The sequence below is a fragment of the Pecten maximus genome, unplaced genomic scaffold (assembly GCF_902652985.1).
Source record: "Pecten maximus unplaced genomic scaffold, xPecMax1.1, whole genome shotgun sequence".
Classification (NCBI taxonomy): Eukaryota; Metazoa; Mollusca; class Bivalvia; order Pectinida; family Pectinidae; genus Pecten; species Pecten maximus.
In genome coordinates, this window is record NW_022982911.1 from 36,179 (window position 1) to 62,425 (window position 26,247).

At 36.7% G+C, this 26,247-nt stretch overlaps 2 protein-coding genes across 2 annotated transcripts; both read right to left on the reverse strand.

Moving 5' to 3' along the window:
• Positions 1-11,789: 11,789 nt before the first annotated feature.
• On the reverse strand, positions 11,790-12,449 carry LOC117321129 (uncharacterized protein K02A2.6-like). Its single transcript, XM_033875597.1, has one exon. It carries the CDS (start codon positions 12,447-12,449, stop codon positions 11,790-11,792), a length of 660 nt encoding a protein of 219 aa, XP_033731488.1.
• A 6,830-nt stretch (positions 12,450-19,279) lies between these two features.
• On the reverse strand, positions 19,280-20,791 carry LOC117321133. The gene is made up of 2 exons (XM_033875599.1): positions 19,594-20,791; positions 19,280-19,509 (listed from the first exon to the last, which is right to left on the reverse strand). Exons 1-2 carry the CDS (start codon positions 20,484-20,486, stop codon positions 19,395-19,397), a joined length of 1,008 nt encoding a protein of 335 aa, XP_033731490.1. The 5' UTR covers positions 20,487-20,791; the 3' UTR covers positions 19,280-19,394.
• Positions 20,792-26,247: the final 5,456 nt, after the last annotated feature.

Sequence of the window (26,247 nt, forward strand, 5' to 3'; positions counted from 1 at the left end):
ACAGCTGTACACTAATTTATACAATATAAGTGATACAAATGAGCTAATTATATTCCCTGAGACATGCATGTTTCGTATGTTTTCTTGAACTTTACCAACAGATTTACAAAGTACATATACTAAAAGTTCATAATGTTACTTTTGTAACATTGCACCAAAGTAGGCATGTAGAATATCACTGTTTTGACTTGATTTGCTGTTAAGATGTTCATTAACCGTGGATAGAAACCCGTGATCCTCGACTTACTGATCTGCCGCTTTACCGACTTAAATAAAGGGAATCCCCACCTCCCCAGCCTAGTGTAAAGGAAAACGGCGACGCATCTCCGTGTACACTCCCCCGTTTTTAAATGTCTTCATCCCGAAGTCATATCAACACATATAAACCAAGGTTCCTGTGAGTCTCTCACTCTCCCATTGCTTCACTTGGGGTGGTCAAAAGCACCAAATGTATCAGATAGCGGGTGAAGGGTGCCTTCCCGGGACTCGAACCTGCGACTCTCGGCTTACTGGTCCACTACTCTACCGACTGAGCTAAATGGAATTTCCCCCCTTGCGCGACGCTTAAAAGAGACCGTATCGCTATGAACACTGAACAATTCAAATCTGTCACACAAAGTTAAAATACAGTACACAGTTTACGTCTAGTGAATAACGTGTTCAGGGAAATAAAACTGATCAAGGTATAAAACTAAACTTCTGACATAAAATCTCCGTTCAGATTTATGTTACCTGTAAACCCAGGGCTTCTTACGAAGCGACTACGTATACGGTAATCACACCTGGCCAAGACAACACTTTCAACGAATCCTATTGTAACACCGTCATGCTTGACCGCAGACACCATACTTACTGGCTTGCAAACAGGTTTTGCTGGTGACGTACTGCATTGGGTATGAAAACTGAAGCACGTTGTTATGTAAGATTCCATTGAAAATGTATACTGTACCCGCAATGGACCCCAGGTTACCTTGCACTTTTACAATCCAAAATCTTAGTTTTGCCGAAATCTTATGTTTGCACTCTCACTCAATATCACTGGATCCTTCCAGCTGGCTCCACTGTTTATACACTTGAATATGTTCTTGGTTCTAAGCTCTACAAGGTTACCTACAGCACTTTTCATTGAAATCACCTGCCCTGCAACACCTGCCAACTCTTTAACTGCGACCAAATTTCCATTACTAGCTTTGAGCTATCAATGTTCAAATGCTGTATACCAGTCTCTTCATTCTTTTTTCTGTTAGATATACTTAATCTTCATACATTTGCCATCATAATTCTAACAAAATGAATTCTTTTTGAGGTTCCAACTAACACTTTCCTGAGCAATTAAAAATGCAGCACTCTCTAAATCATGTTTACATTTTTCACTGAATACCTTTGCTTCCTCTCTGCTACTTGCGCCCCCGAACCCGTCATCTAAAGCATTACAATGCTCCCCCCTTGAGTTATCCAGTTTCTTACTAACGCATTTGTCACTTTTGTAAAAGTGTAACCTGTTGTTGATATTCCAAATGGTAAATCATGGAAACAAAAATATTTCCTTCCTGTCGTAAAATCCCATGCAAACCCCAAAAAAGCTCTGTGTTCCTTAATAATCTCTATAGGGTGGTAGGCGGATTTCAAATCAAAACCAAAATCAAATCCCCCTTTGAAAATATATCTTAAGCAATCATATTGTCCTCGAACTAGAATTGTGATTTGTAAATGTGTGGATTAATATGCCTACAGTCCAAAACCAATCTTGGTGTTTCTTTATTATCTGCAACTGTTAAATGATTCACAACGTGCGGCTTCTCTTTGTCAGCTAGCTAAGAAACACACCATTTCTCTACAAGTTTCACTGTTTCTTGTTCAACAAAAACTCTGATCTTTCGCAGGTTTCTTATTGTCAATATCCGCCCTTAGGGGAGGAAGTCATAAAAGGGATCTTATAACCGTCCCTTATTACACTCAACACTGTCTCATTAGCACCTACATGTATGCTATTAACCCAAAATCGTATACCTACTGGAGAATCAACCCTTTCAACTTTATGCCCCGAAACTAAATTGTCTAGTTCAATATTTTTCTTATTATTGCGTTCATCCGCCTTAGTCTCTTTACACTCAAAACACCAATGCCCTGGCTTCCCGCAGCTGACGCATGTCCCCGGCCTTCGTACAGCTCCATTTTCATGTCTCCTCGTCGTTGTGACTCTTTCTGCTTCCGGTACCGGTGTATATCGGTGCGTTGGCCTGGCAATAGCCCTGGTCCTCTTCTGACCCGAACTCTGTTTTATTTTCCTTGGCGCTCTATTTTCAGCTTTGTACATACGTTTTTCATCTTCCGAATCATCTGTGGGCTCTTTCTGTTCATACTCCGTTTTTATCTGTAATCTATTAAATCGATAACTTTTGGAATTTTGTCCATGGCGTCTCTCGGTACGTCTTCTCTGAGTGCCGCCACTGCATCTTTCAAAATTTGTCTGACTTTACTATTAATTTTGAATTATTCCTCACTCCCTTTCCTGTTGAACTTGTATGCATCTTTAGTCATGTTCTCCAATTTAGCCAACTGAACTTCATAAAGGATGTTTTGAGATTCTGAAAGTTGTTGTTGAAACAGTTCAAATTTGCTTGAAAAAAACTTTCTCCATATTGTCCATCATGAATGCATGTGCCTGTTGTATCGCTTGTGATACCGCCGACTCCATTGTGAAGAAGAAACCCAACTGTATGGCTAGGAAGAACATACTAGAATGACCACACTCCCATGTGTTCCCTATCACACACTTTGTACAACGCGTGCTGCATGTGGACAACACTTTCAAACATATTTATTCATTCTTCCCTTCACTGACTAATCAAATTTCAGCTCCTAGCGAAACAGAAACAGACATATATTTCCTGCTATTACTGCGAAATGCAGGAAAATACCATTCATAACCTTTGTCATAATTGGGGCCCGCTTCCTGGTTGCGTTGGCCTTCTTAGCTTCACAGCAATAATATGGCTCATTGCAACTGACTTGATTTTGTTGCTCCCTGGAATATGCCTGGTTTGTGGTAAACTGATACATTTTTACAATGATTGACCTCAGAAACAAAAACAAAAATGAAAAAATAAAAAATTGAAAAAAAGCTTGGCTAATCCAAGGAGTCAAGTAAACTTCAGTCAGTGTTTTATTCAGTGTCTGACACACAATCCAACCAGTGTAGCAATGCCCATGTATTATGGAAACACACTTTAGTAATGTTTTTACTCGTCTTTCTGTCTGTCTGACGTTGAATCTTTATATTTGACTATATGATAAGATTGAACGGTAAAGCAGAGGCTCTCTTTTATGCATTCTTCATTTCAAATTGACGTTTTCTATGCTACGTTTAATGTTGCCTCCAAAGGCATAGTGATTTACAAAAAGTCTTGTTGTTGCTGACATAATAGAAATTGAAAGATTTAAGAATACTGATTACCATTTACATTCAGGTAACATCATACATAGAATTAAGGACGGGAAAGATTTTCTGAAATAGTTTGAAGCAACTCCAATCAAATCAAGATAACATCAGTTATAATGAGCTGATACATAAAGGAGGTATATAACAAACAATGCGAAACATTGAATATCAAGACAAGCAAACTAATTTTAACACATGATTAATCTCACTAATACTCAAGTTTAAAGGACAAGACTTGTATAAAATCACAACGATAGTTTGGTCCCTTGATTTAAGTTTGGATTTATGCCAAAAGACAAATATCTTGGAAAGTGAGTACAATAACAATATGGAAATGCAACTTACTTCAAAGTGAAAAACAACTAAAATGAAACAAAAACCAGATCTGTTTGATAAAGAGTTAGCGTATAAGAACTACATGTTTGTTTGTAAGATTGGTAACAACACGTTTTTGTTTCTGTTACAACCTTTTACACACACCAATGGTGTTTAGATTATCGATCGTGTAGGGTCTGTCAGCCTGCTTTTCCGCCTGTACAGGTGTCTGGCTGTACCGGAAGGACCCAACTGTACCGGGGTGCATTCGATACAACATGTACTGTAACGTCTATACAAGTTTCTGTTACACGTTGAGTGTTATTTAAAAGACAAATGACAATTCCACAGCTGTTCCTTTCAACATTATATACTAGCTTCATCTTAGCTTTAAATATTTTTGATACGAATAAGAGTTTTTCATTGAAACATTAGCTTAAAAGACGTTGTAGCATAGTAAGGTATGAACATAACGTAAATTGTGAAAAAAATAACAGCTTTTGTATCAATAGTATTGGTGACCGGTACGATCAGGGACGTAAATTTAAGTTGTATTTTATCATCAATACAAGTACTGATGTTGACCGGTACCATCAGGGAAGGTAAATAAAATTTGTATTATAAAATTAATACAGGTACTGATATTGATCGGTACAGTGAGGGAGGTAAATTAAAGTTGTATTATAAAATTAATACAGGTACTGATATTGACCGGTACAGTCAGGGGGTAACAGATACTGATGTTGACCGGTGCAGTCAGGGGGTAGCAGATACTGATGTTGACCGGTACAGTCAGGGGGTAAATTAAAGTCGTATTACAAAATCAATACAGGTACTGATGTTGACCGGTACAGTCAGGGGGTAGCAGATACCGATGTTGACTGGTACAGTCAGGGGGTAAATTAAAGTCGTATTACAAAATCAATACAGATACTTATGTTGACCGGTACAGTCAGGGGGTAGCAGATACTGATGTTGACCGGTACAGTCAGGGGTAGCAGATACTGATGTTGACTGGTACAGTCAGGGGGTAGCAGATACTGATGTTGACTGGTACAGTCAGTGGGTAGCAGATACTGATGTTGACTGGTACAGTCAGGGGGTAACAGATACTGATGTTGACCGGTACAGGCAGGGGGTAACAGATACTGATGTTGACCGGTACAGTCAGGGAGGTAAATTAAAGTTGCATTATAAAATTAATACATGTACTTATGTTGACCGGTACAGTCAGGGGGTAACAGATACTGATGTTGACCGGTACAGTCAGGGAGGTAAATCAAAATGTTATTATATCACTAAGTATAGCGAGCACAAATGTAAATAAGCAAAAGATGTGCATTGTGACTTAGCAAAAGGACCTGAGAGTTTATTTTAATCTGAATATAAACCTTCTTGGTCTGTGTATAAGGTTTCCACATGGTTGAGGTGGATAGTTATAAGGGTTATAGTAACATTTGGTAAATATTAAACATGTTGTTTATTCCTTCAATTTCAAGAAACAAAATGATATCTATATTATTACAATATGTATGATAATTCAAATGTAACATCGCTGACAATGAAGTCACTACTGATCACAAATGTGTCTCAGTGCCGTTCGGTGTAGAATTATATCTACTCAATATCATCAAATGGAATAACTGAATAAATAAATATCGGCGTCTAAAAATAATCTCATATATCACAGAATTTCGGGTAAAATGTGGAGAAACTGCGCGAGGGAATTTCTTTTGAGTGCAATCAGTTATATATATAATTATCTATTCACTTCATAAATTTAAAAGATATACGGATAAAGTTAAGCGGTAAGTACAGGTGTGCAAGCTATTTAGTGTTGCATAAAAACATGCAACAGTCTTTTCTTGTTTTCTAATCATTCATATTAACCTGGTTTCGGGAGATACATATTTAAATGAACGATTTTCAATTAACGAACGAAAACAATTGTATGACCCATGGTCTGACCGGGCCTCGATTCATGTACGCATTTTAATTTGATAGACGAATAATAATTATAACCATATTAGGGTATCTGGCCGACCATCATTGCGGATATAAAAAGTTTAAAAAAAAATGAAGCAAACCAATATATATCAAGCATCTTGAAAGATTACATTTATTCCGTTCTTATTATCTTTCATTTTAATCGGGCTCTGTCTTGTATACTTCATTGACTTAGAAGTGTTGTGAAGGAGGGTTTGATATCACAAAATCAAATCTCATTCATTATGATATATCTAATAAACTGATCGGGTGGCAAACATACCGGTAATTTTGGCATAATGTTGCCTTTCACCTTTGTATTTTATATGTGTATTTATTTGTTTTTATATTCGTTTGAATAAAATAATACTGAAGGCCACCCACAGAGGTTAGTCCATATATTTTTGCCATGATTCTGTGTCATTGTTATCTGTATATAAAGCAAACAAAGCTCGCAGCTTAAGGTATCTATACATTATTTAAAAAGGGAGAGTAATAATTTTGTCCATGCCATGGGACACAGAGCAGACTTTTTCTTTATAATATCATACACATTTATGAGATATCTTATGTGTTAAGTAAACTGTCTTGATTCCAACGTATTTCATTGTTAAGACACAAATGGATCGGGCACAAGTTTTCAACAACTAATAAAAGCCGTCTCCACATATATATACATTATGTATATTACAATGATCGTGATAGGACACAGTATACTTATTATGATTATAAAGAAAGAAAAGAAGAATGACAGGACGAACAGTAGTATATGTGTCGCTTTAACTATAACTTGTCCTACATTTGAACTCATATCGGCGTGACCTATTTTAACCTAAATTTTTAACCCAAATTTCCCCCCAAAACTGTTTGAACATAATTTTGCTAAAACTCTCAGATCTGGATTCTTACCGATGGTTCGCCAATCGAGTGTCACTCCTGTGTTGACAAAGTATTGCTCTACATACTTTTTTCTGTCTTGTTCTGTTTTAATCCAATCCGGCCAGCCACTTGCTTCTTGTTTGAATTTAAGGAAGGTGTTGATGTTGGTTGCGAATATGACGCCTTTTCTGGTAGATGGATCGTATTGTGGCGTATCCTTCCAGTGATATATTTCGTATGTCTTAATGATCTTGTACCCTCGATCGATGGCAAGTTGTATTTCGGGTGTGCACCACGTGCCAACCATGGACCTTTTGTCATCCGTACAGATACATGGTGTTTTGTTCTCGTTGTCTGTACAGGTTCTGCATAGGGGAAACTTGAGTTTACCATTGGAGCGGTACGGTAATACCGGAAGGCATAATCCACGAGGTGGTAACACTTTGACCTTTTCTATACCGAAATAATCCCGAATGTCTCCAAAATTCGATGTGATGATGTCTGGGTGTCCAACGGTGTAGCGACAATATTTGTTGACCCACGGATAGAGAGACGTAAAGTCCACATATATGTTTCCCGTCCTTGACCTTATAATGAAGTTTGCAAGCGTTGGTTCTCCCTCCAAAATAGCTATCCCGAGGATTCAGGCGTTCCACGATGTACAGTTAGTCCACAAAATGTTTACATGTCTCGTTCTTTATCCGGAGATGTTTGAATTCGTGTTCCAAGATGCATACATAGTTCAACCCCATCTGTCCTGTGAAGCTTTTCTTTTTCATGGTAAGCGCAAATAGTTCATCCATAGACTGATTCGTTTTTGGATGTTTTATCGTTTGTCACTTCTTCCCAATGGCCAGTGGCGTTCATCAGTAGATCTCTAAATTTGAGACATGCGCGTCTAAATATGTCGACATCACTGCGACAGTAGGATAGCATCTCTTCTCGAAAGTCAAATATTTCTCCCTCCGTGGTGTCGTGCCATTCCATGAACGTTTTTCTATCGCCGGTATTCATATGGCCACAGCCATACAAATGTGGCGCTGGATAAGGTGCTATGTATGTTTGGTTTAGCTGAAGGTTGAAAAGATGTGGAAACCAACCTTTCTTTAACTCCTTTAGACCGCACGATTTTGGTAACGCCGCCAATTTCATTGGTAGAAAGTTCAAACTGTCCACCACTTCAATGTCCAGTCCTTCCCTACATGCATACACATAATCTTGGACCCATTGTAAATGATGTTGTCTGGCCGAATAGATTGATCGATCAAATATTCTAGCAGGAACTAACCGTCGCATCCTTTCATGTTGTGGGCAATGGCGGTTAAATATTGATGTTGGGTAAAAAACAACAATTTCCCAAATTGTAAGCTGGTGTCTTTTCCCGGAAATACGACCTCCCTTAAACCACAAGTATCGGGTCAATTCTTTCCATTATTCATTAGAAATCGTATTTGCGCGTGCCCAACACACGGCTATGGATCGAGCCATAAACATGCGGTCCTCGTTGACGATTTGAACAAGAGACGTCTTCTTTTTGATGGAATCATTTCCGCCGGATATGTCCGTAATCCGTCTCCTACCACTCCCTTAGGGAACGTTACTAATGCCAATGTGAATATCGAATACTTCCGTGACGGCGAGCTCTTCGTGACTCTGCAGGACCTTTTCGACATGTTCCATGACGATTCTCGATGTAGAAATATCTCCAGAATTATACAATGATTGGTAAGTAAAACTGAATTTCGATTTGGTATTTTTGAACTGAACTCAGTTTGCAAATGGTTCCTTTTGTAAAGTTATGTTTTATCTTATTTCCAGCATCAATCAGTTTAACACATCGCTAATGAATTCACCACAGCGTACAAGTCAGATTAATTGCTAGTAAGTAAATTATAATTCTTCTGTATAATCATTCAAAACTGCTTTGTATAAAATTTGATTAAATTGTTATTAGTTTTGAGAGTTATTAGTTGAGCATTTAATACGAAAACCTTTCTATTCGAGATATCCTATAGTAACCAGCATGTTGGCGGCGCCAACAACATCAACCAACCATATATATTCCAGAAGGCCTACATCAACCAACCATATATATTCCAGAAGGCCTACATAAACCAACCATATACATTCCAGTAGGCCTACATCATCCAACCATATACATTCCAGAAGGCCTACATCAACCAACCATATACATTCCAGTAGGCCTACATCATCCAACCATATACATTCCAGAAGGCCTACATCAACCAACCATATACATTCCAGAAGGCCTACATCAACCAACCATATACATTCCAGAAGGCATACATCAACCAACCATATACATTCCAAAAGGCCTACATCAATCTTTAGCAATAGGAGGCAGGGACTCCTTGGGCGAAGATTAACGACAAAAGAGTAAGCCCTTTAATGCTAAGATTTTTGCTATATTCATACATATACTTAAATAAAAAAAAAATGATTTCTATCTTTATATTTTACCAATATATAACGTAGACTTAACTAAGCATAAATTTGTTTCAATTTCAGTGAAGAAAAATGGCGGCTATGTCGGCTTTGGATGACGCCATCAAATACTATGAGGAAGGTTTGAAATACCTCAAAACAATAAGGAGCATGATGCAGGGAAACCCCTGGAAAATTGATATTTAGATCGTGTAATCGTGTTTTGTGTAAATATTTTGACTGAATATAAATGTGTATAAAAGTGTATATCATTATATAGTAGTTTGATAAATATGTGATACTTTGTTCATTGTTGTTGTGCATTAAATGAATTCGAATTGGTAGAAAAAGAAGATAGAGAAAAAGCAGGCGAATGTTTACTTCTAAACCTTAGTGATGGAGGAAAAGTTTAAACTCGAATAAAATCCCAAAACATCTCGACTCACCTAAAGCAGCCTCACTGGATTACGTTGCCACTGTTTGTACTAGAAGGTACTGTTGTCTACTCTGACGGGGACTGATGTTGGACGATACGAATCCCTTGTCTTTAAATATGGTAAAGTAGGTCACTGTGGGGGTAGGTCACGCTAGGTCAGATTTGGGTCTGTGGAGGAGTATAGGTGGGCTAGGTTAGGTTGGGGGTAGGTCATGCTTGGTTCTATGTAGGTCACGCAGGTGTTAGGTTAAAGTAGGTCACGACGGCATGAGTTCAAATGTAATTAAAACTAATGCATGGCACATTTTAGCTACACATCCAATACACGTCACTTATTCATTGTTTACAAAAAAAAACACATTCCTTAAATCCTTCATTAGGTCATTTCAGGACTTTATAGGTTTCTTATCCATATGCCATACATTAGAGGTTTGTCATCAATTGTTAATAATATACGTGATATATAAACCAATCACAATATTGATATGAACAAATTGTAGACTTTTAAAGTGACATAGATAGAATAGGAAAAACATATAGATGTACTTGTTAACATGAATATTTTGCTAAGAAACGGTCATTTAGTCGAATTAAAGATTGAACCGTTTTAAAGATTCATCATTTCCAGACAATGATCAGTTCATGCACTGTCTAGTATACTTTATGACATTATAATATATATGAGACCTCATACAATATATCAAATATCTTATATAATTACTGGATCAACATTACTCCATGAATAAATGATAAACTTAATTTGCTATAGTATTTAGTTTTCCTAGCAATAGCGATAACAGTGATTAATTACAGACGGCCGGACGACGAAACGCCGACATATTCAATTAATTGATAGCGAGAAAAAACAACAATTCTGCTTTCGTTATTGATATACAATGTATAGATACCTGGATATATATATATATATATATATATCGTAAAGACGTTGATATTGAATGTGAAGCATTAGTATAGTTATATAATGATATTTAAATGATGCGACGGGCCAACAGGGCAGACAGAGGCAAATATTGAGTGTCCATATTCTAATAAGTTGTAATTGACGATAAAATAGTATTGCCGGAATGCAGGTCAGTTTTCTAGATCGCAACTGGTGCCTAGCAAGATTCCGTTCGTGATAGTAAATTGTCACAAAATCAGACTAATCTCTATTATCAGATAATTAGTGAGCAGTATGGTTGAAAGTAAGAGAATCGTAGGAATAAAATGTTATTTCATAAAGAGGTAAGACGCATATTTGCCCGTTTCGACCTAACGGTGACCGTTTTCAAAACAAACAAAAAATGTTAAAAACTGGGTTTCTAAATACAAACCTTAAATCTTTAACGCATAAAAATTCTTATTTGCGAAAAATGTGTTTGTTCATTGCAATGAATATTTCATTAAATGACCGTAAAGTTGCATCATCGGGCAATTTGCAACTTTCGAGGAGGTTTTCCGCATTCAGTTCATGTTTTGACATAGAGCACATCAGAAGACCAACTTTTGTGTCTTATTGTATTCTATGTAACAAAAGACAACACAAATCGTATTCTTAAAAAGTGGTCCTCCGATGCGCTGGCTTCGAAAAATTGAGAAAAAAAAGTAGTTGATGAAATATTTTAATCTTAGCATTAACTCAATTCACATTTGGAACAGTTTATATGTAGAGTCAATTGGATCGGGTGCTGCTCGAAATATTTTCAACAATTTAAACCAATATCAATATAATTTTTCTTTTATAACCGACTAATCTTTACTTCTGAGTTTACACTGAGAATGTAGATGAATATTGTCCAATTTGAACATGTAACATTGCTATCATATATGATCATTACCAATAACATATAAAAATATAATTATATATATGACTATAATAAGAAGTTTAACACTTATAACATTGTTTTTATTTCTTATAACCAAAGAATATAAAGTTTTGTTTTTTGGTGGGTTTTTTCTTTCATTTTTAATTTAAACATAATCATTTTAAACTAATGAGAGATTAATACCCTTGAAGACCTTCGTGGTCTTTGGATATACATAGGGATTATTGTGCACTATAACACATATGTATCCACCCTAACTCAAGAAATACAGTTCACGAATAGAGTTACACAAAATCTTTCAAATGTCCTGGTCTGTGTACAGTTGTTCCAGACTTTGACTTCGTGGTCGATACAAGGATCTGGAGGTACTGTTGGAGCGATTGCAGGTTTACCCCTTGTGGTTTCAGGTTCGACAACACTGGACCTTGCGACAAGACCTTACAATGACTGATCTGCATGTTTATCGTGTCTTCGCACACTGGACGGACAGCTTGGATGGTCTTTGGATAGGAATCGTTGGCACATGATTTGACCTTTCGACTTGTTTGATGAGATATGGTATTTCCCTGGTCTTCATCAACAAATCACTGTTTCGACGGCACTCGCGTGCCTTATCGCCTGCCTTTACAATGTACGACCGCGGATATTCTGTCTTGTTGATAAGTTCAGCTGGTTCCCATCTTTTATCTGAATATACCCGAAGGGCATCACCTCGCTCAAAATCCTCTCGTGGCTTAGTTCCTCTATCATAATAGTGTTTCTGAGTTTTGCGGTACTCCATGAGATTTGATGTTATGTTTGCCTTGATGTTACCCTGTTCTGGTCTCCTAAGTGTTTCAGTTATTGGCAACTGTGTTTCCCCACGACGCACCATAAGCCTCTGCATGGGAGCTCCAATGTCATCTCTAGGCGTGTTCCTCAGATCTAGTGATGTCATATATATGTCATCTCCTGATTTCTTGATCAAATTCTTAACACTTTGAACAGCTTTCTCAGCAAGACCGTTTGCTTGCTGGTGACCTGGAGAAGATGTAATGTGATGCATGCTATGAGACCCTATGAAGTCCTCATACTCTTTACTTGCAAATTGTGATCCGTTATCACTGATCAGCGTGCCCATAATTCCATATCTGGCAATGCTCTCTTTAATGTGTTTCACAACAGATTTCGTTGTGTTGTCATTTAGCTACTTCGATAAAGTTGGTGTAGTAGTTCACCATTACTAGATACTTATTTCCATCAAATTCACACAGATCAACTCCTACTTTGCTCCATGGCAGTGATGAAAGTGGTTGAATCACCATAGGTTCCCTGGCTGGTTTGTTTCGGAACGTTAAGCATGCGCTACATCGTTCAACAACCTCCTCAATCTGCTTGTTCATGGAATACCAACTCCCTGGCGCGTTGTTTACATTTTACCATTCCTATATGTATGTGAGAACTGTGAATGACCTTTCAGCCCTGAGCTTTGAAGGAATGCATGCTTTCTCTCCCTTGTATACAACACCGTTGTATGCCGACAATTTCTCTAGGTAGTCCCAATATGGAAGTGCTTTTGTGAGAACATCTTGTTTACTCTCAGGCAAACTTGAGAGAATAATTTCTTTCACTTCCTGTAACTCGGCATCGTCTCTCGTTGCTTCCTGAATGCTTCTGTGATTTATGTGTGAGAGCGTGTCTACGGTTAGTATCATCATCTCATCGTCCATTACCTTATCGCCAGTTTCATCCAGTGGTAATCTGCTCAGACAATCAGCTAGCCCTATTTCCTTTCCTGTCACATTGACAAGTTTGAATTCGTATGGCTGTATTTTTAAGAGTATTCTCTGGATCCTTATGGGAGCTGTATGAATTGGCTTCTGTACAATTCGTTCCATTGGTTTGTGATATGTTTCTATAGTTACGTCAGATTTCCCTTATAATATCTTGTGAAAGCGTTCACATCCAAATACCATACCCAGCATTTCTCAATCTGGGCGTATCTTTGTTCCGTTTCTGACAGTGACGCATAAGCTATAATGCCTCCATCCTCAATTAATGCCGCACCCGTACCTTTCATCGACGCGTCAACTGTCACACGTACGCCAAATTACACCAGGACTGGTGTAGATGTTAGCTGCGTCCTTGACATTTTGAAAAGCTTTCCTCGCTGATTCACTCCATGTCCATTCTTTGTATTTTTAATCTCTCGGAGAGGAGCGTTCAACTCACTAAGGTTTGGGATGATTTTTGTCACAAATGCTAGCATGCCTAGTACAGTTTCAAGCTCGCCTTGGTTACTGGGTTCTTTCATGTTCACTATGGCTTTGACTCTCTGTTCTGTAGGTTTCACTCCGTCGCCTGTCAAAGTATGACCCACGTAGTTTACTTCAGGCTTTAACACATTTCGACTTGTTCAGTTTCAGGTTTATCTGACGAGCTTTCTCAAGAACCGCCTTCAGTCTTGCGTTATGTTCCTTCGACGTTTTTCCGTGAACCATGATGTCATCAACTACGATTTCTGTGCCTTCTAAATCAACGTAATGATTTAGCATTTCACGTTGGAACACTTCACTGGAACACTTTGTTCCCATTGGCATACGCAGGTATCTGTATCGTCCAAACGGAGTGTTAAATGTTGTTAGATTTGGTAGTAACGCATATTCGCGTCTAATGTTGAAAAATATTTGCTTCCGTCAAGCCTTGTCAGAATATCATCTATACTGTTCATGAGAAAGTGTTCTCGGAGTATCGCCTTGTCCAAATCTGACGGATTGATACATATTGTTACACGGCCATTTTTCTTCCTGACAAACACTGTTGACCCACTTCGTCGGTTTGTTCACAGATTTTATGATTCCATACTTCACTAAGTGATCTAACTCATTCTTCAGCTGACTGCGGATGGGCGCTGGAACTGGTATTGGTGTGTGTGCTACGGGTTTCACAGACTTGTCCGCTTCCCAACTTTATTAAACTTCCGGTCGAGTACATACTAAATAACAGATACGGAATCCGGGTACAAATTTCCGGATTTACTATAATATATTGCAATACTTTTACATAACAAATGACATAAACAATTCTCATACACAAATAAGCGTTAAATAAGTTGTCTCCCCTTAATCTGGCATACATTAAAGGTTAGCAAGCCATGTGTCCTGACAGGTAAAACAATCTTGCACTGGCAAATAAGACAGTTTAGAATTGAGAGATAACTGAATTAAATTACCACTCGAATTTCGAGTCATTAGTTTACTCTTAACATTTAACATATCGAGTAACTAATATATACTTACGACCAAAAATAGACACACAGACACTAACAAATGGTGAGTTGTTAAATGTTATGATTATATGATGTAGGGGAACTTGTGTTCATTCCTTTGACATTTATCTTGAAATGAAACTTGTTTTAACTAAAGAATGTTACCTTGACAGCAGGACAGCTATAGTGTCAATGGCTACGATTAATTTGCTTCGTTATTAGAATTATGAAAAGTAATCAATGATAGAGAGCAATAGTCACGGGATACGGGAACAAATTTAATGAGCCCTGAGGGCTAGATATACGTTTTGAAGTGTGGTACACCACTATGTGAAGATGTGATTGCAGTTTGATAGCTGCATTCTTTGTGATTTGTGTGTTATTGACATTGAAGCTATTTGTCATAATTTAGTACTTCGCATAACAAATGATTTTAATTGGCAAGCAAAAATATTTCTTAAAGTGTCATCTGGATATTCGGCGGGGGGTTTTGAAAATTCATATACTACTTTGAGAAAATACTTGCCTTTATTGCACATGTAGTTGGTGCATTATGGACGTTAGCTATAGAGCATGAAAAGAGATTATTTAGTCCACAGGAAATGTTTCCGTCATACACATAGAGATATATATGCTTTATGAGTATTACTAGATACAGAAAAAAAGATATACATTTTATTATCATTATTTATCATCTAGTATTTCCCTTGCACTTTTAAAGGAGAAACAATACGACACCTTTTTGAATTGGCCACTTCACGTTACAGTTTACCATTGTATGATATTAACTGGTAATAATCGCAATTTTACAATATGGTACATTAAAGGGGAACAGGTAGCGCATGGCAACAGATTGAGGTAACCAAACTTTAAGTTACTTTGTGATAACTTGCACCGCGGGAAACTGATCAGCAGCTGCACTCTTCTTAGAAACACGACGTATTCAAATATTGATTTACATCCCTGACCGTGCCAGTCAACACCAGTACCTGTATTAATGATATACAGTGCAGGCCTTAGGAATGAACACAAAGTCACCATCTGCCGGCGTTTGATTTTCTATTCAAGGGGTAAATCACCGCGACCGATCACCCTAAATCCCTATCAGGGGTCATGAAAACGGCGTCATCGCGATCCCCGGTGGTAATGTGTTCATCAAAATACGCGGTGATTGTTTGTCCGCGAAACATCAAAGCAATTTTTCCGCCGCGAATCCTGATGATGCAGCCCCGGAGGGCCACGATTACATTCAGCCTTCGGTTTTACCTGTGGTGGTGTGGCTCTAAGTTGACCATTATCGACCCTTATCATTGTACGTGTACCGATTTTTTTTACCGCTAGCAGTCGAGACGATTGGTAGATTTTGTGACTTACATGCAAGTGTCGAGTGTAGGACAAAAGCCCCCCCCCCCCCGGACATTAGCCCCCCCCCCCCCCCCCCCCGGACATTAGCCCCTAGGACAAAAGCCCCTCCGGACGAAAGCCCCCCCCCGGACATTAGCCCCCCCGGACAGAAGCCCCTTCTTTAGAAATTTAGCTGGTATACTTTGATGAACATATTGTTACTGATTACACATAATTTTTGACTTCCTAATTAATATACTGCAAATATTGATAATCAAAGAAATGCCTACAAAAGCAATAAACATTTGATCCCTATTTGCAGTGTCTCAAATTATAATATAATAAGTACCTAACCAAACATGTTGCTCTGCGTTGTAATAAGAAAAGTTTATTTTAGGAATGATTAAAATCAAAGAAACAATGAAGCCATTAATGATATATTTCTTTCCAGGAGAACACAACATCAATAAAAACCTACCAAACAACTGTGTAACAGCTTATTATTTATGTAACAGTTCAAGTAGTTGTTGTTGGAACCGGTTGTTTACATTGCCGAAGCCACTGATGACATATGTTATGTATATGTAGCAAATAAAAATCATAAAAAAATAAATATCATTTTTTTTATGAAGGGGCTAATAAATAAATAAAAAAAAACCATCTGGATACCGTATAGTGAGTCTACGAAATTCCCTTAATGTCTCAATTGCTGCTGTTGATAAATGATGTGGTTTAAATGATCTGCAATTCAATACTTGTATATAGGCCTATGCATTTAGTCACTACTGATTTAGCTGACCTGTTTATAGATGGCGCTTTGTGCATGACCTCAGATGCCATGACCTCGGAGAGGCCACATAAGGGGCTCGTTATTTATTGAAAGATCTCGGACTTATTTTTAGGTGATCTAGCAAAGTCCTTAATTGCATAATTTAGTCATCACATATATCTGAAGTATCTAGCTAGTAAAATGTCTGTTTGAGAAATTGATCCATATACGTGTACGACCTGTGACGGATGAGAAGACGATAAACAGTGATAAGATCATTACTTGTCCTCGCGGGGACATAATGTATGTTTTTTGTTTCGTAATTGTTTGAAGAAAACCAAATTTTATCCTGAAAACTATAGCTTATAATTATTTCGTCTGACTTTTTTGTAGCGGGTTTCATACATAGACTGTACAATTATTTAAACAATTCGTAGTTTAAATACACGACTTAAAGACGTTGTGTGTTTTCTTACTATCATTATTTATGTTGATATATATGCTACTTGCAGTTTACAGGGACGATTCCGGCGTGGCTAATAGCATAGACATACACTTCGGCGCATTCAAATTACCGGTAGATATAGAAATCCATGCTCATATTTTCCAAACTATATATATATAGTAGTTAATCAACTTCATTATTTCATTAACAGCCAAATTGTCACAGTAAAATCATTATGCGAGGTCTCTTTTTTTTCGATTACATGCATGATTGGAATCTATGTGTGTATACTATAAATGTTGTGTATATTATTAAATGGAAATTGTCAAATAAATATTGTTTGAAATACATAGACTGCAGAATGATGTGTATGTATAGTCCGGTGTGCTCTCTTTAGTGTGAGAAAACAATACATTGGTGTATGTAATAAAGAAATCAATAAAATACATTTTAACATATTTCATGATTATAAGCATAACATGGGAATCTTTCCCGTCCCTTTTATTTTGGAAGCAAAACAAAATAACGTACTAACAATACAGACGTCACCATTACGATCAAGACCTAACGTCCAAACAATGTGAACTATTTCGTCCTTTCTCTATCTATTTATAGACCAGTCTATTTTACGTCCAACGAAGTCTGATGATAGATCATGTAATTTGAAATTTTCCATTGAACTGGTAGGTAACAAAGGAGTTCCAGAAGAAAATATTTACCTTCTGTGAAGAGAATGTCGGAGATGAGTATATAATAGATATATTATATCATTATCGTGGTTTTGTTTTACCGCAATCATTGAAAATTCGCTAGGAAATCATATATTCCAAATCATTACCGTTTAAAACCAAATGAAATCAAACTGAATGATCTATTAAACGGTCATACTTATAAATGAGTTATAAATGGTGTATCATTATTTTCTAGAAAAAATCTCTATATCGCGTAATATAATCATAATTAAAGTTAGTGACAGCGATATAGATTAATTCTCTATACACAGAACAATTACAAGCCGTGTAATTACCGTTATAGAAATGTTTTCACCAACTGTTAACACCTGTCAATCACATATTTTAATTACAATAGAGAGTATACATGTTTCGCAATGACCCCATCGGACCCCTATGGTTTTTTTTACCTGAGGGGAGTATATGTTGTTATCCAGAAGGATTTGAGGCTGTAGTTGGTCCATGTCTACTACCTGTATCTCACATCTTACTGTAGGATTTTTTTTTTAAATAAATAAATGAAATTACACGTTTTAAATCGCAACAATTAGTGTTCGTGTATTATCTCAATAATCAATCACAAATACACGGGATAACAGTTACCGTAATTATTTAAGTAAATATAAACTAAATATTGTGAAATTATACCCTTATGTTTTGGGCGATACTCTCATAAATCTTAGCGTAAGACTTTTTTACAGCCAATTAATTAGACAATAGATTGCTGGGATACCTGCATCGAATGGGGTGGACAGTTTACCTGATGACACACCATAATCAGGCACAGCCTACTATAGCTCCGCCCACATACTCTCAGATTTGTTGCCACAGGTGTGATTGACATATCTAGATGATTTTTACAAAGGACATCGTCGAAGTTTTAATCGTTTGCTGATGTCACTGCACGTTCGTGAAATTAATGTAAAGGCTATAAGCAGACATATAGATTCGCTTGTTATCGTACATTGATTGATATATTTAATCAGAAGACAGTCTGTACCTGTACAATAGCAAACTCGTAGAGACTCGGCAAAAATCAATTCAATTCAATTCATTTATTGACTTTAGGTCGATGACCCATCAGTACATAAATTAATATACATGTATTTATATATGTATATATATATGAATACAACATGTATTATAATAAAATTACAAAACGTAATTGACTTATTATAATTAAATACGGAAACCGATTAACCGACATATGTACTATATTATGAGGAATATTAATCAACCATATTGTCTACTGGCAACATCAGCAAAAAAAAATACATTGTAACCACTTAATCTTACAAGGGCTGCGCCCAATCACAGAATTGATACTAATTATAATACACTGTTACAGAATAAGGATTCTAGGAGAAATTTTATAACAGTCAGTCAGAGAGACATGGAAAACAAAGTATCAGATAATACCATTTGGTAAACACGACAGACGGACACCGGGAGGTTCAACAATGTATAAGCACACTATTATGCAATAACGTGTTACATCAAAACTCAACACCTACACAAACCGAGTATATTTACACAATTCTGCAACTAAAAGCTTCTTTGATAAATCTTCCTAGCAAATTCAATTCTTTAAGACTATTTGTGTTCAGTAATTCTATTACTTTGAAGACTGAAGGTTTTTTCCAAAAATATTTCTTTATATATTTTCCTCTAAGAGTTGAATATTTTTGACATACGAGTAAAAAATGAAATTCATCCTCAACTTCTAAAGAATTACAGTTAATGCAATACCTATGACACCTGGGAATATTCCTATACCTTCCTGATTCTATAGCTAGATTGTGTGCTGAAAGTCTCAGTTTTGTTATCATTTTTCTCAATTGACTTGGTAATGATTTGGTGAGGTAGAATTGCAGTGTTACTTTATTAACCATATGTTTGTATAGATCACATTTACTCGACATATGTAATGAGTTAAACAATGTCTGAGAGGCCTGGTCATTAATTCTTTCTTTTATAATAGGCATATAAACAAAATCAGAAGGTAACTGACGTAACCATATATATCCAAATCCAAGTTCAAATAATTTGTGCTTCACATGCAAGAGCCAATTCTGTTTTGGATTCTCTTTCTCAATTTCCATGTAGAGCAAGTTGTAAGCCTCTCTTAGTATACAATTATCAGAATTCAACAATTTAAACCAAAATTTTAACATTCTATTAAGTTGCATATTCTTCAGTGGGAGTCGCCCAAGTTCGATATAAATCATAGCGTTACAGGTAGATTTTTTAACGCCCAGTAAGATTTTACAAAATTCTAAATGTACCTTTTCAACTTCCAAAGCATTATGAGTACTCCATACTTCACAGGCATAGCAAAGAATACTGCTAATATAAGTATCAAACAAATGCAACATAGTTTTTATATTTAAGTTCAAATTATTACACTTTGAACGTAGGGCAAAAAGAGCTTTACGACCTTGTTCGGCTAAATGCTTAGACATAAAGTTAAATTTATTATTAAACTTAAGAAGAAATCCTAAATAACAGAACTGGTCTACCACTGAGATATTTATACCGTTATATGTCCATGTTTCGTTATCTTTGACTTTACCGCCCTTCCGAAAAACTACGATTTTTGTTTTATCTGTATTAACTGTCATTTTCCATTTATCTGAGTAAACCTTAAATTATCCAAAAGGCTTTGCAATCCCTCGACTGATTCGGAAATCAGTACAAGATCATCTGCATACAACAGGAGAAAGAGACTCAGTTCTCCGAAATCGTAACTTGGGGCCTCGTTTTCAATAAAGTAGTTTTCAAAATCATTAATGAACAGGGAAAAAAGTAATGGTGATAAAATTTCCCCTTGAAATAAACCGACCTCATTTGAGAAGAAATCTGAGCATTTCCCGTTTAGCAAGACACATGATTTTACTGAATTATATAGAGATTTCACTGTTTTTAAGAAATTACTCCGTATACCCAATTTAGAAATTTTATACCACAGGCTTACTCTGTCTACATAGTCGAATGCTTTCCGAAAATCAACAAAACAGCAATAAAGGCGTTTTTTCTTTGAAAGCGTTTTTGTAATTATAGTTTGCAACGCAAATATAGCATCGATAGTACTAACCCCTGGTCGGAAACCAAATTGTGCATCCGTTAAAAGATCGTAAGTTATACAAATATCCATCAATCTCTTGTTTAGAATAGAGGTAAACAATTTGCAAAGACAACTTATAAGACTGATGCCACGGAAATTATTGGGATCTGAACGATCACCTTTCTTATGTACCGGTACCACTACAGCTTTTGACCATTCAGACGGAAAACATCCAGAATTTAAAATATTATTGAACAAAATTTGCAACATGGGAAGAAACATTTGCTTACCGTCAATAAAACCTTCATTTAACAGACAGTCGTTACCATGCGACTTCCCACGTTTGAGGTTATTGATAGCTGTTACAATTTCTTCTCTGGTAATAACTGAATCTAAATCTTCATATATTACGGGATAATCAACTAAAAGTACATCATCATCATCGAGAGAATTACCAGTGCGATCAACATTGTTAGCTATGGCCTGGAAGTGATCAAACAATTGATTTATCGGCATCTGCGGCGAGTTTTTACGTTTGCTTTTGCTGAATTTTTTGTAAAAATATTTTGGGTTGTGTTTTCGCAAGTATTCTAACATATCGCCTTCGTACAACATGTATTGTTTTTTCAATCTTTTTTCCAAAATTTTATATCGTCTTTTTTTGTTAACTAAAGCCGCGTGCGTTGCTGCATTCTTATTCTTATTGAACGTGTGTAGAGCAGATAAATATTGTTTACGCAATAATTTTATTTCGCCGTTGAACCAGGGCTTATCTTCAATTGTTTGATCATTTGGATACACAGACCTATTGTCTACATACTTCTTACAGGAAGCAGACACTGTCTTTTTCATAAAAAAGGGTTCCATAATACATTGTAATTCATTGGTAAATCGTTCAACACTGGCATCAATATTTTCTTGATTCAATTCATCAGCTATCAAAACACTATTTTTGAGTTTGTCAACATTGACATTTACAGATTCCAGAAACTGATCTTTAAAATCGTCATTCCATATATATTTAGTTCTGGTATTAGCATTAGACTCGCCTGTATTATCTGATTCACTTAAACGTTATGAAAATAGTTGAACATGCAAAGGGGCATGGTCAGAAAATTCTGTAAAATTTGAAACAATAAATTTTTTCACAGTTGCAAATAAGGTAGAAGGCATTAAAAGATAGTCAATAACACTCATACCGTTATGGCCACAAAATGTAAAATCGTTAGATAAATAACCATCAGTTTCTCTACCGTTTCTAATTCTAACACCAGTTGACTTACATAACTTGATTAGTCTGTTTCCGTATTCATTAATACCTGCATCAGGATTGTTTCGTGGTGGTAACTCTTCATCACTTATATCAACTACATAATCAAATATAGATTCAAAATTATTACGGATTCCATTATGAACGAAATCATAGCATATAAAATCATCTTGATTTCTTGTTCGACTGTTAAAGTCGCCCAACAACATAACATGTTTTGAACCTACTAAATCCAAAATTAAATTTTCTAATTCGGCAAACACATCACAATTATAGTATACATAGTATTGTGAAGAATTAGGTGGGACATATGCGAAAATAAGCATGATATCCATATCTTTACCAATAAGTTGTTTATGCAAACACACCGGTACTATAGTATCAAAGATTGGGTTACCAACAGATATGTAATTACTGATGTTTTTTACGAACTAACAGAACAATACCACCACCCTGAGTGTGCTTTGTCAATTTTCTGGGGATGACTGTGGTGTTAAAATCATCAATGTTCAATTCGTAATCGTTCGGGATCCAGCACTCCGATAGAAACACAATGTCATAGGTGAGTATATAGTTTTTAAAAGCCGGGGTGTTTAGTTTACTGTCCAGACCACCGTTCACGTTCCATGATAAAATCTTAACCTCACCATCTACACAAGAGAGTCTGTTCGGAGAGCAATCTCTCTGACACCCCTAAACTGGAGTGGCGGTGTTCCTCCTCCTCCGTTTGTAGTCGGGACGGCGAGAGGTGGGAGTAGTATCGACCGCGTCGCGATACGAACGTCGTGGAACTTCCGGGTCAGTTTCATTGGAAGACCAACGCCGATTATCAGCACGTGAACCGCGTGATGCAGTGGGCGATCGACGGTGTTCACTATCTTGGGAACCAGCAACTTGCTGACTAGGGCTTAGTTCCGCAGCGTTATACTGCTGACCATTGACGTAGAGCTTGTCTCTAACCAGCTTCACTGTGTAACCCTCGCGTTTTTTTTCCTTCAGCACAGGGTACAACCTTTTCCTCCTAGCTTCCACTTCAGGTGGGAATTGCTCATTTATACCGTATTGGGTTCCTCGGAGCTTGTAGGCATTGTCTCTAACAAGGGCAATGTCCTTATGGTAAAGAAATTTAGCGACCATTGGCCTACACTTGTCTTTGTGGAACTTACCGAAACGGTGTACATTTGCAAACTGAATGTTATGATCAATACCGAGCTCATGGAATAAAAAGTCACGAACTTTGAGCTCTGTGTCCTCGCCAGGATATTCCCCGAGTAAACCGTTAAAAATAAGATTATATTTCATGGAACGACAACGAATATCCTCAATGACTAACTTAAGTTCATCCCTTTCAGCGCGCATTCCATCAAGTTGGTCATGTAAAACACGGAAGTCCTGGCGCAGATCTGAGATACCTGCAGTGTTACTGCTGGATGTAGCCTGAATGGACTTCAACGATGCTGCAGTATCGGTAGATTGCGTTTTAATGTCATCAAACATATCACTTATAGATTGCGCACTGGTTTCCATTTCAATGGATTTTTTCTGAACACTGACAACAGACTTTTCGAGTTCTGAATGCCTTGCTTTGATATTCTTCATATCTTTATCCAAGTCACTGACCTTGGTGGAAAGAGAGGTGACGACTCCATGTATTTGGTCTATTTTTTTAACGTGAACGTCAATATGTGAAAATCTCTTTTCCATTGTATTGAAACGTACGTCCATTTTGTTGAATAATTCAGACACCGCAGATCGTTAGTACCGACCGCAGTGTAATTTAATTAGGGTGCATGTGATTATTTATTTATTACCATATGTCGTTCAATTAACGCATTTAAATCACAGACACATTGTTGACTTGAACATTACAATAAACAGACATCTGTCTCCGGCCGTATCTTCATCTGTGTACAATTGTCGTGGTCATTTATTTGCTACATAAAATACTGTGTTATCGGACATAAACATATGTCGTTACTAAAACCAAAGACATATATATGTCTCTGCTAAAACATATATATCATGTGGCATAAAACTTAGTTGTTGCTAGCCACGTCGTCATTCCCAATATAAAAGTGGTACGCATTCAGATATTTTCATTTATATTTATAACGTACCCTCATGTGAGCCCACAGACGCTTGCATAGAAAATATTACTTTCAATTTTTTTTTATATGACAGTGGTATGTGTAATCTGTTAGCGCCTGTGGTAGGACTGTGATCTAAAGTTTTCTGGCTGCAGTTCAAAGGAACCTTGCAACTTACCTGTGATAAAAATCACGACTTACCTGGCTGTGATCGGGTGACATGCTGACAAACGGTGATGAGTACACAACTAAATTCACACAAGTTCCTAAAAATTTGATAGTTGTGTAATTGTCTGTAGCTAATTTCAGGTATCAAACGTCATTTTTATCAGCGGTATTATCAAGCACTAGCAGGAAAATCAAAACCGAGAATAATATGCATAGAAAAAAATATTGGGAGAAAGATCCTATGGTGGGTTAATTTATGTACATGTCTGTGATATTAAAATAAGACACACTTAAAAAATCCTCATCCGTGCACATGTTTCACTTTAAGTTCTTTATACTGAGCCTTTCGGCTCAACTGTAGGCATATGAATATTCGAGGTACGGACAAAAGCAGATTTTAGATTGTAAATACCAAGTAGACATCATGTATGTATATTTACTATATCTTCATCCAATACACACACATGTATGAATATGTGTGCCTGTTCACTCGTCTATACATATACAACACGTATCATTCAAAAGCAACTTAATCCAAAATGCTCAATTTTTTATACTCTCTTCTTTATCACATTTTTGAATTGAATATTCTTGTATATTGTACCATCATGTGACTATGTTATTATTAAGCGTTTTGTTAATTTTACGGGAGAAGTCGTTTATAAGTTGGTAAAATTTGCTGACTAACCCCTTTGTCATTTCTGTATATCAATAAAATATGTTTAAACTTAAACTACAACACGTGTTCAGTGGACCCGCGATAATCCGGACGCCGATAGTCCGGAAAACTCACAGTCCGGACGGAAATGCACGGGAACGGATTTCCGTAACGTTATTTGTACTCACCAGTCCGGAAATTCGGATTCCGATTCCGGAAACCCATTTTGGGAACGGAGCGTACTTTTCATTAGTAAATTTCCCTCAATAATCCGGACAATTTTTTCACCACGAGGAGAAAAAAATATCGGGGCAAGTCACCCGTGTCGACAGCTGTACAGACTATCGCTTGACACTGTGCGTAGTCATAGCGACCGCTGCCAGGTCATAGCCCCGGGTGTTTACCTGTGTTACAATGTGTAGCTTTTGTTTTCATAACGGTACATTGCTTTTTCTCTACGACCTAAATGTTACAGTATTAAAGGATTTTATAGTATAGCCTGGTCTTGCTTTTATCAACTTGACGTACAATATCTATGATAGTTATTTTATAGACGGCAACTTTTATAAGAACACATATTGCTATTTCGTAGTTAGTAAGAATTTATGCACAAACATACAGTGCGTGATACGATAATTAATCAATCTCAAATACATGTAATAAATTTATGATCGGTAATTAACATCATTAACGCTTGTATTTGGTAAACACGGATATCGGCTTGTAACACCGTTACGTGAAACGACGACTCATTGAAAGATGCATGTTATTAATTCCATACACATTTACGTATTAAGCAGTGATCACAAGAACTGGGTTGATTACACACAAATTAGTCAATAGTCGTCTGATAATTAATTATATAACCGTCACATTGTTAAGTGAATACGGCTTGAATAATTACGGACATCTGGGGTAGTTCTCGCTGGTGCCGCGTACTTTTAAATAGATAGCTTGGGGTTTCTGGTACGTAAAAATCATAAAAAAACATGGACTGATGGTAAGTTGTAAAATCCGGGTCTTTTATTGTATACATATATTCCCTTACACATAGTGATATGTGATTATATATATGTATATAACAATTAATTTACTATTTACATCATAAACAATATCCAATCATAGATTTGTGCTG

Excerpts from the sequence above, each read along its gene's own strand:
- LOC117321129 (XM_033875597.1), bottom strand. The coding sequence starts at position 12,449 with ATGGGCACGCTGATCAGTGATAACGGATCACAATTTGCAAGTAAAGAG.
- LOC117321133 (XM_033875599.1), bottom strand. The coding sequence starts at position 20,486 with ATGACAGTTAATACAGATAAAACAAAAATCGTAGTTTTTCGGAAGGGC. Across the intron at positions 19,510-19,593 it reads TATTGCATTAACTGTAATTC|TTGGAAAAAACCTTCAGTCT; the intron begins TTTAGAAGTTGA and ends AAAGAAATATTT.